Source organism: Berghia stephanieae, chromosome 10 (genome assembly GCF_034508935.2).
Source record: "Berghia stephanieae isolate SIO BIC M18660-M18661 chromosome 10, UCSD_Bste_1.3, whole genome shotgun sequence".
Taxonomy (NCBI): Eukaryota; Metazoa; Mollusca; class Gastropoda; order Nudibranchia; family Aeolidiidae; genus Berghia; species Berghia stephanieae.
In genome coordinates, this window is record NC_088369.1 from 18,881,471 (window position 1) to 18,896,008 (window position 14,538).

Here is a 14,538-nt window from a genome sequence, read left to right on the forward strand (position 1 = left end):
AGTGATAATGATTAGAATGAATTATGGTCAATCTGTAACAAAATCTTCGCACCAAAAGATTGTCATGCATTGTTCTTGTTATTATTATTATTATCATTTTATCTTCTGAACAAATCACATATTTATTGGGTGAATTTAAAAACACGATGAAAACCATAAAACACCATTTATATTATATTGTGCGATGTTCCACAGCAAATATCGATATTAAAATTGGTGATATTGATCTTCATGAAGCAAATAATTAAGAGTGCATAAGTTGTGTTTGCACCAGGGTGCTTCTAAAAGCCACGAATTAAACATTCTAAAAATCGGATAACATTTCCATGAAATCCTCTAAAATGTAAAAGTCAAATCTAATTAAATGACAAAACCTGATCCTAGAATTTTGCCATAATCTCTTTGGCTTGTCTGTTTATTAAATATAATACAAACAGCAAAACAAATCAAAAGACTTTCTAAAAACTTTCCTTATAATTTCATCATAAATCTGTTTGGGGTTTGGGCTTTTAAAAAGATGTAAACACTATCAAACCATTTTATCGTTTGGGAAATCAGGAGGAATGGATAGAAAATGATAAAATAGTTTTGCTATGGGGCAGCGTGGCTCAGCGGTATGGTCCTTGCATCGTACCCAAAAGGTACCAAGTTGGAATACCCGCTGCGTTGTGTGGCCTTGAGCAAGTCACCTGGCCTTAACTCAGTTTACTGAGCTGCACTGCGGCTCACGCCTGGGTTATTCCAGACTTCCATTGAAATAGACCGTCAAGAAAAATTTCGCCTATGGGATGAATAAAGGTTTTTTTTTATTAAGTTGTTTTAAATGACAACAAAGGCACTCATCAACCATAAATCATCACACATAACATAATTTTACCTCTTTACACAACAACTCCAGACAATAACATTGATAGCGTTAGACTAGATGAAAGGAGAAATCCGAGACATTTCTGCCACAGACTAGAAAACAAAACATATTTCCGCCCATTCTGAACAGAAAACTTTTATTTCAAATATCAATTGAATAAGATATCTATACCCAACTTGTCAGAAAGTTTTCATCATTGAAGTTTCAAGATCGACTCTTTTGGACAAAATGGTGGTCATTGATATTTGAAGTAAAAAAATTTCCGGCCAAAATTTGTAACATGTTTTTGGTTAGTGCATGGCAAATTGGTCGACTGAGATCAAAAGTCATTTACAAAAAATATGTGATATAAATAGAAAACGAAACATCAAAGTAAAACATTTATAAAATGGAATACATGACATAAAAAAAAACAACCATCCAAAAATACTGATTTAATTTTCTTTTCAAAAAGATACAAATATCAAAAACTAAAATCAAACATATGCATTATTTCATTTCATTGGTTTTAATGATTTTCTCTTAACAAGTCATTTCATCTTGATATCACTAAAAACAGTGAAACATTTAGCAAAAATTACGAAAATTCTGTGTTATAAAAAGTTATTCACATTTTCAAATTATGCTTTTGCAGAGCTGCCAACCCCAACTGAAGAAAATGTGTAATTTTGACTGAAGAAATGTGTAATTTTAACTGAAAAAGGTGTACCGGTAATTTTGAAGGAAAAGATGTAATTGTGAAAAACAAAGGCAATATTAATAAACACATATCACCACAATAATCTGCAATAACTAAGGAAGATTCCTCTCCACAATAAATTTGGTAACGGCTACTTCTGCCCAAATAAAGCTTCTGGTTTAGGCTTCTGAAAGTAAGATAAGCTGGAAGTGGATGATGAAAATGCAGTTTTCTTCTCGTTTTCAGTGAGGCGAGGTTCTGGCCGAAGAAAAAATTGCTTCCATCACCCACAAAAAGGCGAAATGTAGAACAAAAAAGCATTAAAAAGTAATTTGATTTTAAAAGGAGTATTAACACGCCTTTTTTTGCGTATATTTGGCAGCTCTGCTTTTGAAAAGAATGAAATAATTAAGCAAAGGTTTTCCTTTGTTCGAAAAATAAATTGAACCAAGGGTACCTCATATAAATAATCCAAAAATTATACATTTAAAAAATCACAGAGAATTCAATTATATGTAGCGTTTGTTTTGTTTCTCTTTGTTTTCATGTTCACCATGTCATGTAATCCAAAATGGAGGAAGAACTAAATCTAAGCAGAGATGTCGTTCCATTGAATCGATTTCATCCTCTCCCTTCCGACGGGCACTGTCATCTCACGGACATAGTGGGCTCCGGACCATCCACGACGAACCTGAAATAATGGAAATCAAAATTAAGCTTTTATATAGCGCAATATCCACTAAACAAGCTCAAAGCGCTTTACAAGGGGTCCCTGGCCAACAGCTGCATTTAACATTTAGGACGGGACATGATGCCTGTTAGGCGATATTATAATTATTTTTTTCAGACAGAGACAACGCTGTTAACGGCCAGGTACTCATTTTACATCTGAGTACAGTGAGAGAATATGAGTAAAGAGCCTTCTCCAAGGACTCAACAATGCATCGAGGAAGGCTCAAACCTGGGACCTTCTGATCTGAATCTGAGTGTCATACCACAAGACCTCATAGCCGCACAATCAAAGAAATTCATTTATTCTTATTAACTCACTCAATCCTAGAAATTTTTGCTAATTTTCAAAATGGGAAAAAAAATGTTTTAAAACTGATCATGTACATAGATAGTTTTATTCAACTACCATCAACTTGCAAAAACTAAAAACATTAGCTTCGATACTATGCCTATAATTTGTCTCAGAAAAATGAAATAGGCATGGGATAAAAGTAACCAGGGTAAACTACGGATGTAGTCGGTATTAGGGTCGAGTGTGTTAAAATGTACCTTTTCATTTTTTTTTGGACCCACTGCATCAAATTAGAATCGTATCACAATGAGCCTGATAAAGATAATTCGAGTTTAAAGTCAGTTTTTTCAAGTTAAAAAACAAAGCTTCCTCTCTTCAAAGAAATAATTGGCAATTTTCAAATGGAATGGAAATTTCAATTTAACTAATAAAAGACAGATAATGTGGATGTTTCGGATTTCCCCCTTGTCAACAAAACATGATGAATGAAAATCTAAAGTTGAATGAGAGATGAAGATTCTCTCCAATGAAGACATTCAATTTTTACTCAAATTTTATATTTCAAACATCGGGTTCGACCCAGCATATTACATACCATTCTGACACAATTCGTCACATACAACATATACTTATTTGTAGGTCTGATAACCCAAATTGATAGAGGCTCATTGTTGTAATGAAAATACTCTCAAACCAATGGAAAATATTGTCCATTACAACAGTAAAATATAGGAGTTGTAGCAACTCGCAACATCTAGCTAAAAATGCACGGACACAAAACAGGTCCATTTAGAAATTCGTTGTTTATCTTTTTAATTGTTGCTACAACACTTGTTTTTATTTTCATTCACTAAATTAGTGAACCCGACATGATTTGGCAAAGACTGTTGGTCCTGTTTGTTGGGATATGGTGATGAATGCTGTGTTTACTGTTAGAGGTCAAAAATGTTGGCTGGAGTAATTCGGGATACTTTTCAAGAAATATCCTAAACTTGTTGCTGTTGCCATCAATTATTGCAAATGTATTGCTGGTGCTTTTCTGCCCGGTGGAACATGGCATTATCAGAAAGTTGTCAGTCAGCTTCAATTAGACCCCCCCCCCCCCCCCCCTTTTGGTCGACAAGGAGATTATATTTTTTGGACAATGTCTGCCTCTAATAAGGGCCTTTTAACATTAGCAATAATTAGACGGGCCTCGTACCAACGGTTATTAATCCTGAGTGGCACATTCCGTGCACCGTATGTTTTGCTTGACGTGCCATTGGCTGCCTGTAGGGGAGGACCCCATGATCTGGTAATCAGAAGGTCTGAGGTTTGATCCCCAATCGAGGTCGACTGATTTTTTGGGATGGTTTTTTTTCTTTTATTTACTTTCTTGCTTTGTCTGGCACCTTTCATACACACTTGTTCAGATCTTTATCTTATATCGGTGCCTGCTCCCTAGTTTCTTATGTTGAGTTAAACACAACTTCCTTTCATAATCAATATTGCAAGTTATCATAAAGAATAATAACTGAACCTACCTGTTGTTTCAGGGCCTGGTGAGGCATATGGGTTTTTGGTATAGACGGTTTTCTTTCAAAATCATCATCTACCCAATAGTCCGTATGAATCGGCCTGCTGTAATGGGACCTGTATAATGTAGGTAGATAGGTATAAAATATAGGTTAATGTTTTGGGGAAATTTATTAAAGTGAATGTAAAAAGGCTAAAGAGGCTAAAGTGGATACAAAGCTGCTGGAGGCTGCGGACTGTAAAAAGTTATGTATAAAAATGAATATCCTATAGCTTCAAAAAGGAACAAAATATCAAACAGTGGACGTTTAGGGCTCAAAATCCTTCCTCAGCCAATAACAAAAACAGTAAAAACGTACATTTCAACTTCAACATCATTGTGCGGCTATGTGGTTTAGTGGTATGATACTCGCTTTCGGATCGGAAGGTCCTGGGTTCGAGCCTTGCGCTTGACGCATAGTTGAGTCCTTGGAAAAGGCTCTTTACTCACATTCTCTCACCATACTCAGGTGTAAAATGAGTACCTGGCCGTTAACAGCGTTGTCTTTGTCCAAAAAATTGTAATATCGCCTAACAGGTGTTATGTCCCGTCCTTCATGTTAAATGTTGCTGTTGACCAGGGACCCCTTGTAAAGCGCTTTGCGCATGTTTAGTGGATATTACGCTATATAAAAGCTCAATTTCTTTCTTTCTTTCTTTCATATTTGACAACTCGATGTGCAAATATGATGTTTAAACAGGGTTTTTTTCTGTTTTACTGAAGAAGGGTTTTGAGCCTGAAACATTCCGTATTTATTAGTATTCTGTTCTATTATTTATGAAATTGTTATATTCATTTTTGTACATAAAAAGTTCTATCAGATCCAATATACCCAACTACCCACTCACTGATGGGTGGTCAGAGGCTTATGATGATGATAATGAGGGTGATGATGATGATGATGATGATGATGATGATGATGATGATGATGATGATAAAAACAATAACAATGTTTATTTATCATGGGGCGGCATGGCTCAGAGGTACGGTCTTTGCTTCTTACCCGAAAGGTACAAAGTTCGACTACCCACCACACTCTGTGGCCTTGGGCAAGTCGCTCTTGCCCTAGCTCAGTTTGCAGCACTGCACTGCAGCTGTTTCTTGAGTTATGTGGGTTTCCCTTCGGAATAGACAAATTTCCACTTGGGGAAAAAATAAAAGGAATTTTCTTTTTATTTATTTAAAACAAATTTATTTACCATTTTTCAGAGACAGATTTTTCTGTGGAGTCACCTTTACCCTTTAACCTTAAACATTTATTTACCTGAAAGGTCTCGAAGCAGTTTCAGCTCTGAGCATTGTTGCTGCAGGGATGAAGCTGCTAATGGAATGCCTCAGGCTGTAATGCGTGGGTTTATCCCATAGACCGCTATTACTGCTGTAGTCTGTTTGGGGGGGAGGGGGGGTGGGAATAAAAACAAACAAGATTATTGAATAAAGAAATGTTTTGTTTTTGTTTCTTATTTTTACTTTGTCCTTTGGTGGGGGAGGTGGGGGAGTTGTGATTGCAATTTGGTTTGCTTAGTTTTTGTCTGTTTGTTTGGGAATTTTTTTTTATTTTGTTCGTTTTGTGTGTGTGTGTGTGTGTGTGTGTGTGTGTGTACATGTGTGTATGTGTGTACATGTGTGTGTGTGTGTGTGTGTGTGTGTACGTCTTTTCTATTATTTTTTCTTTTTCCCATTATTTTGTAGTTTTGTTGGGATTTCTTTTTTTTTTGTTTTTCGGGGGGGGGGGGGGGGGGGGGGGGGGTGTTGGTATTTCCTTTTTTTTTCTTTCTTGTAACCCTGTTTTGTATTTCATATCAAGTTTATTGTGAAAACAACATGATAAATTTATGAAATCATAGCTTACAATAAAAAGAACATCTTTAGTGACTCCATGGAATCGTTCGGTATCATATACATCATAAATAAATTACCCATTATGGTAAATGTATAAATGGCTCACATTTGTCAATTATCAATAGCTTTAAATAAATAGCATTAACTCCTTGCTAGGAAAGACCAAAGAATCATTAGAATGACAGCAGCTTCTTCCACTGGTCATGTCTCGTACGACAATTTTATGACGTTCTATCCAGGTGATGAATTTGTTGCTACATTCGTGTACAGTCACAAACCCACTGGTACTTACTTACTTACTTACTTACTTATTTACTTACTTACTTACTTATTTACTTACTTACTTACTTACTTACTTACTTACTTATTTACTTACTTACTTACTTAGGCCACCCCTTGGGGCTCCCAACATGAGCCACAAGTCTTCGCCATTCTGTCCTGTCCTCCATAAGCATACGCAGCTCCCGGGTGTTGTCCATTCCTGTGTCATCTCGCAGACAGCCAATGCATGTTTTATTCTGCCTGCCTCTGCTTCTGGTTCTCTCAGGTGGTTCCCATAGCAAAAGACTGCTTGCAATCTCCTCCTTGTGTCTCCAGCAGTGCCCCGCAAGTCTCAGTCCTCTCTTTTGTATCTTCGAAGTCACTGGAGGGAGGTCACTGGTAGCCTCATCATAATACAAGGCTTAACCAATATACTCTGCAATTTCAGGTTCTTTGCTGCAACTTGTATATGTGGGACAGGTGGAAAGTCCCCACTGATGGTTCTTTCAGATCAGTGATACAACTTATTCGGAAGTATCGAGATGTACTCAATTGACTAGTTTGATAACTCAAATTATTGCAGTCTCATTGTTGTAATAGTGAAGAGTGTCCAGCGAATGGGAGCGATCTATATTCATGTTTTCGTCCAACCAAGTCATCGACCGCGTGATTTGTTGCTGTCCAACGATTGGACATTTCTGAACAAATGTAAACACGCTGCTTTGTTTATGAAAGCTGTAAACATACCCATGCGTCAAGCTGAACACAATGACCAATCGTAATGTTAGATAGTTTAAAATCTGTGAACACTTTTCACTATGTAGGTCACTTTGCAGTTATCTCAATTTGATAGGGGACCAAACTAAGCTGAATCGAATAGTTTAGACAGAGGCTGTCAAATTGCCTCTTGAAGGCGTTGAGGTCTGGAGCTTCCACAACTAAGATCGGAAGGTTGTTCCATCAATCAATTACACACTGGCTAACGTTGTCTGAGTGATGTGTTGCATCTGGCTTTGTTCAATTTATATGTGTGACCTCTGGTGTTACTGTCAGGAAACACAAATAATCCCTTCTGGACACCGTACAGGTCGTGCATAAATTTATAATGGAAATAGTGTCAAATCAACTCAAAATATTTCCATTACGACAACGTTAAAACAAGCCACACAATAAAGTGCGTCCAGTTATTAGACCTGTAAATATGTGCACAAAGGTACAGAAGAATCAATTTAATTAAGAATATTTTTTTTAATTCCTTGCTATGACTAAGCCTAGTTGACATAAATAGTTTGAAGAGTGACTTCCACCAAATCTTGTCTTATATAGGATTTATATCATTAAATTTATTACAATAATTGCACTGATGGTAAAGCTGTGCCTTTTGTATTCCTATGAAATTCAACTTGACCTTGACCTTGATTTCAGGGGGTCCCAATGGCTCAGTTGGTAGAATACTTGCTTAACATGCAAAGGAACCAAGATCGATCCTGGGTGTAGTCAAGCTTTTTTCTGACTCTTCTCTCCACCCAGCAGTGAATGGGTAACTGGGTCTTTTAGATCTGGCAGAAACTACTTTACTATAGACTAGCGTCATATCCAAAGGGTAGCAAGTAATTGCTATCATCAGTTTCACACTATAGAAACCAGGATAAACTCCGGCTCCATGGGCCGAAGGACTATACTTGAAATGATTTCACTTCTAATTGTAATATAAGTCTTGCGAATCACAAAATGCGCTTCTTGTGACAATCTCGTAATGTTTATTGATAAAATCAATATAAATGAAGAGTTCATACTCCTTTACTGTATGACTCTGGTGCTTCATATTTATTTAATAAATATATTACCAAAAAAAAAAAAAAAACAACAACAAAAACAAAAGTAGTCCTAAGAGCCATCAAGCCTATAAAGCCAGGATTTATTCAAGTTTCTGTAGATTTAACAGACATTAACAAATGCTTACTATCCTCAAGACAGGACACTAGTCTAATGCGATGTACTTTTTAGCAAATACATTAGACCATGCTGCCCAAGCATTGCTGGGGGGACTGATGGATTAGAAAAAACCTCAACTGCAACAGGAATACGCTTCAACAGTCGTAACGTCACTTCCCTCATAAAGATGCATGGTAACTGAGTAACTGGCTCTAAACAATCAGAACAATGGCGGACGCCCTTATGAAATATTTCTCCAACGAGCATAAAAGCGAATCCAGAGGAAAAAAAAAACATTTTAAATTATAAATCTGATCATGTTTTGACTTTGACACATTCTGATCACAAAACATATGAAAAGTTCTAGCCAGCATGAAGAATAAAAAGTACTGATTTTCTTTGTTTAGAACCACTATGGCTGTCGTTGCTGGGCGACGTGACATCAGACTATTGAATCCAATTGAAACCAGATGTTTTGCTTGTTAAGCCGATGCTTTATCAACTGAGTTATTGGGACCATTAAAACAAAACAAAAATAATAATAATAAAAACCTCCAAGAGAACTGCGAACTCTGGTCAGATCTCTGGGCGAGACAACAATTGGGTCGTATGGGCCGTTCTTTATCTCAGGACCTGTAACGTAAAGAGGAAGCTGTTTTCATTTCCTATTAAGGTGTTACACAATATTCATTGATAATCCATCTAACTTTAAGATATCTAAATCAGCAAATATAATATTGGATCAAACAAAGAACAATACAAAAATGGTTCCGTTCCATCTGTTCAAACAACGATGATACGACTAAGTCTGGATAATCGGTGTAAATAAATGTAAGCACGAAAACACTCTCTATCTCTTAATTTGTTGATAATTTTTTTAACATTTATATTTTTTTGACTGGGTTTGATTTTACTCTTAACTTTTTGTCTTCAATGTGAGCTGTTAAATCGCACCGAGAGAGCAGATACAGTGGTAAATGACTGACTAGGGTCCCTAGTCAACAACAACATATAACGTTTATATGAGACATGATACCTGTTTCACCATATTACAATTTGTTTTTCAGACAGAAACATCGCTGTTAATGGCCAGGTGTTCATTTTACACATGAGTATAGTTAGAGAATGTAAATAAAGAGCCTTTTCAAAGGACTCAACTATGCACCCGCTCAGATTGGGACTCAAACCCTAGACCTTCCAGTCTAAAGGTGAGTGTCCTACCACAAGACCACAAAGCCGCATATATAATATCACAACGCTCTTGATGAAAATAATTAGGACTGTTTGTTGTTTTTTTTATCACCAGAGAAATTATCATTTAAAAGACATTTAATTTATTATTGCTGGTATAGGCTTTAAAATGATTGTGATAACGATCAATTCCTTCATATTCATATCTGATTGGTCGATGAGTAAAGAGATTGAGAGACAACACTGGTAACAGCCAGGTACTCATTCTACACCTGAGTATGGTGAGAGAATGTAAGTAAAGAGCCTTTTCCGTTGCGAGTTCAGATTATAGAAGCCTAAACTCTATGTCTGGTGCTAACTCATTCCCACGTTCGGTTCTCTTCTTCTCCATGATTCACATATAAACGGACAGATTCAATCAGGCGGATCACTACTGTTAATTTTTGCCATGAATGAATAATAATAATAATAAATGGCATTTATATAGCGCTTTACCCCGTTGTCACAGGCTCTAAGCGCTTTACAGTGATATAAAACAAAACATATTACAGTGAGACAAGTGTGAAGGAAACGTGATACGAATTCAATTTAACAACAACAAAATATGAAAATAATATTGCAACATTATGACGTAAAAAGATAAAACTTTAAGCGAGATTTGAACGTTGTCAACGAATCCGAGCATTTCACGTGTGATGGGAGAGAGTTCCAAAAATGGGGGGCCGAAAATTGAAAAGACTGTTCACCTATTTTAAGCAATGGCTTAGGTTTGACAAGGATTGATTGGTCATTGCTTGACCTCAAGTTTCTATTGGGGACATATATGTTTAGAAGGTCATTAATATAGGAGGGACTGTTCGTGCTCAGGGATTTGTAGACAACAGTACAAATCTTATAGGCAACTCTTTTTTCCACAGGAAGCCAATGTAACTCACGGAGAAGAAGAGTTGCTGACGGGTATTTTTTGTTATGCGTACAATGAGCCTGGCTGCGTTATTTTGAGCAACCTGAATCTGGTATCAAAAATTTCCTGATTACATAGAGTCACAATTACAGATGAAAAACATTCCCATAGCACATCTCTGGATTACAGGCATTTTCTGGATTATAAAATTCAGGAACAGGGAGACACATTTGTACATATGATATGTATTTGAGGTAAATAATTTATACACATTTATGCCAGCACTTACGGGGTGTGTCAAAAAGATGCTCTTCAATGAAGGATTTATTCGCCACCTTGTGATATTTGTCGTACAAACTGAAAGGAAAATTGATAAAGAATCTTGTTTGTTTTGTTTTATTATTATTATTATTATTATTATTATTATTATTATTATTATATTATATTATTTTATTATATTATATTATTATTATTATTATATTATTATTATTATTATTATATATTATTATTATTATTATTATTATTTTATATTATCATCATCATCATCATATTAAATTCATCATCATCATCATCATCATCATCATTATTATTATTATTATTATTATTATTATTATTATTATTATTATTATTATTATTATTATTTGATATAGGCCAGTATCCAAAAATAGTGCTCAGAGGTGCTTTGCAATAGTTTTTTTGGTATCACACATGTTCATTCATTTGACTACAACAGTCACACACATATCTTTTTCGAAGTTCAAATAGAATCACGATAAGCAGAATGAAAAATATTGGTTTTTAAGGGTTTTACGGCTCCTGCAACACATTTAGGTCACATTAGTGCCAGTAAAAAGGAAGGAAATTGGATAGTAAAAACATTCTAGAGGTACAATAACTTGAGGAAAAAGTAAGACAAATTGGAATTAGTTCAAATAGGGAACAGATGTAGATTCCAAGAGCACACTATCAATGTACTCAGTTTGAGATCCCCTTAAATCTCACCCATACACCAGCAAAAGATACCACTAAGAGGAATACACTCAAATGTTTACAAATCATATGCTAAAAAAAAAAAAACAATAATAATAACAGTACACAACAAAGAGATGATTTACAAGGAATAAAATATCATCTCTCAAAGCTAAAACTATACATTCGACTGTTTCCCTCCCAGCCAAGGACTCCAACCAGGGTCAGGACAAAACTAAGTAATCTCATTCCAAGACAAAGACAGAAAGCAATTGGAAAACAGATACCGGGGGATAGAAGACACATCAAGTACCTCCCTGCCCACCATGGGAGATCAGGAACCCCACCCAGGATAAAGAATCAAATTGACAATTTAACAACAGGATGAAATTTGAGATGATATGATATGCTATGATATAACTCCAGATAGTGGAAGGAGTTGTCTGAATTAAACTCTACAACAGTATTTTTCTGTTTCACAATGAGCGTCGAGACGGCACTTGAATGCCTGCAATGAAGGGGCGTCTACAACTGTTGCAGGCAAGCGGTTCCATTTGTCGACTACCCGACTGAGAAGAAGTTCTGCCTAAGGTTTAGAGAACACCTTTCCAATTATTGACTTGATAGAGGTCAATTTGTTTCTTCCTTTGGATAAATAAAACTAATTCAACCTAGTAACTTACCAATAGTCATTGAAATGCAACTTGCATATGGAATTTCTCCCTGAAGGACTTTCCACAAGATCAAACAAATCCAGTTACATAATCATGGCTATTTTTACTCGACTGAACCCCAGAATGATGCTATTCTCCTTGCTTGTGAGACGAATGCTCTACGAATTGAGCAATTCATGCATACAAAAAAAAAAATAGAGCATTTATATAGTCCAATATCCGCTCAAAGCGCTTTACAAGGGGTCTCTAGCCAACAGCAACACTTAACATGTAGAATGAGACATGACGCCTGGTAGGCGATCTTATAATGTTTTTTCCGACAGGAACAACGCTGTTAATGCCCAGGTACTCATATTACACCTGTGTACAGTGTGAGAATGTGAGTAAAGTGCCTTTTCCAAGGACTCAACTATGCATAGCTCAGAGTGGGACTCAAACCTTCAACCTTCCAGTCCAAAGGCGAGTGTCATACCAATAGACCACATAGCCAAACAAAAATCAAAGTCTCCACTATCTACTACTTCATTTTCCTGTCTTTAGATATTTCAAAATTTCTTTTTAATCTATTCATCAATCTTCCGGATGTTGACATTGTCATTTCTAAACAATTTTAAAAAATCAATATGCAATAAAAACAAAAACAAAAAAAAGATTCCTACCATCGAGTGCTGGGCACAAAGCGAATTCTGTCAGACCTGACAAACACGCCGTAGTTGGGTTTACATTGAAAGTAGCGTCTACCAAACAGCATCCCAGATGTGTCCCCAACTGGGAAAAAAAAGAGGATCGAGTTAAATTCAATAAACACTTAAATCTAATGAGTTGTTTGATCCAAAATTATTAATGAAACGATAAAATTTGAATGGTTGGGATGAATGAAAATGTTCTCAATTCAAAATACAGTCCACTTTAGATATTCGCAACACCTTGGCGTTTGGGAGAGGGGAAACTTTTTTTTTTTTTAAGTCTGAACATTATTAAAAAAAAGTTTCCCCCTCCCAAACCCCCTACAAGAACAAGAATACTGGGAATGTAGGAGCCTTCGGAAGGCCTCCCTTTTTGCCTTAAGATAAATTATTCAGTACATTTATTTTCTAAATTCCATGTTTCTAAGTAACTGACATTATCATTATCTGAGCTTGTGACTTTTGAGAATAACCAAAATTTCATCTAATTTTTTAATGATGCAATTGCTATTATTTCAGAGAATCAAAAACATCTCTATCCCTGTTTTGGAAACTCTGATTATCATGGGGTGCGAAGTATCGTTGCTCGTTTATGTAGGCGTAGTAAGGGGTTCTCGTCCTTACCTGGATAATCTAGAACAACACCAACCCATTCACCGTGTTTGGTGGCTATACTTCCTTTATATCTTACTGTTCCTTTGTGTATGCCATTATTCCACCTCACTTCTACCCTCTGTCCACAAAATACGTTATCGAAAAGAACCATATTGATGTAGTTTGGGAATATTTAAGAGCCTAACGATATTTAAGTTTGTTCTAATTCTTTTTTAACAGAGCCTAGGACGCCGCCATGTTGTTTACATCGGTTACTGTGCCGTATCACTGGGATTCTCGCGAGATGAATTGAAGTGTCGTGAATTTTTCTCTCGACTAAATTTGTTACCTATTGTCTAAAACGGGATTGTCTCGGGACGAACCTGGAACCAAATAGTAATTTTAACGTTAAAATCAGAAGAAATATATTTTTGCTTTTATCCATAACAGAAACTAAACCTTTTTGGGAGAAATTCCGTAAGCTCTTCGGTTTAGCATCTCTTTCAATTTGTATTAACACCGTGAATCTTTTGTCAGGCGTTTATTTATTCAATTTGTCAATATATAGTAACATTAGAACAAACTTTGATAGATTAGTGAAAGTTTAAAATTTCCTAATATGACCATTGTTTTGGTTCTCCACCGCCATTTTGTTTTTGTTTTTGTTTGGGTTTTTTTTTTAAGTATTGAAAGGTAGTGCATAGCAGTCCTATGTTGTTTTTGTTGGTTTTTTTCTATTAAGGTCAGCTCGAGGTCGGAGGATTTTTTGTTTCTCTTTCTATTACGGTTAGTTATAGGTCTTAGCAAAGGTGATAAGGTGTTTGTTTTTCCTATTAGGGTTAGTTAAAGGTACTAGGTTTTATTGTGTCTTAGGGTTAGTTTAGGGAATATTTCGGTTGTTTCCCTTAACACGATGAGCTTTGGGAAGGCCTCTCTGGCACTGCACTGTTTCATCCACACTTTTTTCAGATTTTTGTCTCACAGCAGTGCCTGCTCCCTAGTTTTGTCACTTTGTTGATATTTTCAAAATAAAAATAATATAAATGGAGCTACGCTTATGTCTTTGTCCTTGTCCTCTCGTGTTCAATGTTCGTGTTTTATGGTGCAGGCGAAAGTTCACGGAATCACAGCGGAAAGGCGTATCTTTACGAAGATGTTTGTTTTGTTTTTAAGGGTTTGACGGCCCTTACAACACATTAAGTATTAAGGTTATATAAGCGCCAGTAAAAAGGAAGAAAATGGATAGTAAAACGTTCTAGAATTACAAGTAAAGCTCCAAAGAAAAGGAAGACAAAGGTGAATTTGGTTTAAATAGGGAACAGATGTAGATTCCAAGCACACACTATCACTATCAGT

The 14,538-nt window shown here is 35.9% G+C and overlaps 1 protein-coding gene across 1 annotated transcript; it reads right to left on the minus strand.

Moving 5' to 3' along the window:
• Window positions 1–381: 381 nt before the first annotated feature.
• On the minus strand, window positions 382–13,472 carry LOC144980765 (uncharacterized). Its single transcript, XM_078928543.1, has 7 exons — window positions 13,213–13,472; window positions 12,562–12,670; window positions 10,549–10,616; window positions 8,717–8,797; window positions 5,391–5,511; window positions 4,095–4,203; window positions 382–2,238 (listed from the first exon to the last, which is right to left on the minus strand). Exons 1-7 carry the CDS (start codon window positions 13,352–13,354, stop codon window positions 2,137–2,139), a joined length of 732 nt encoding a protein of 243 aa, XP_078784669.1. The 5' UTR covers window positions 13,355–13,472; the 3' UTR covers window positions 382–2,136.
• Between the last annotated feature and the right edge of the window lie 1,066 nt (window positions 13,473–14,538).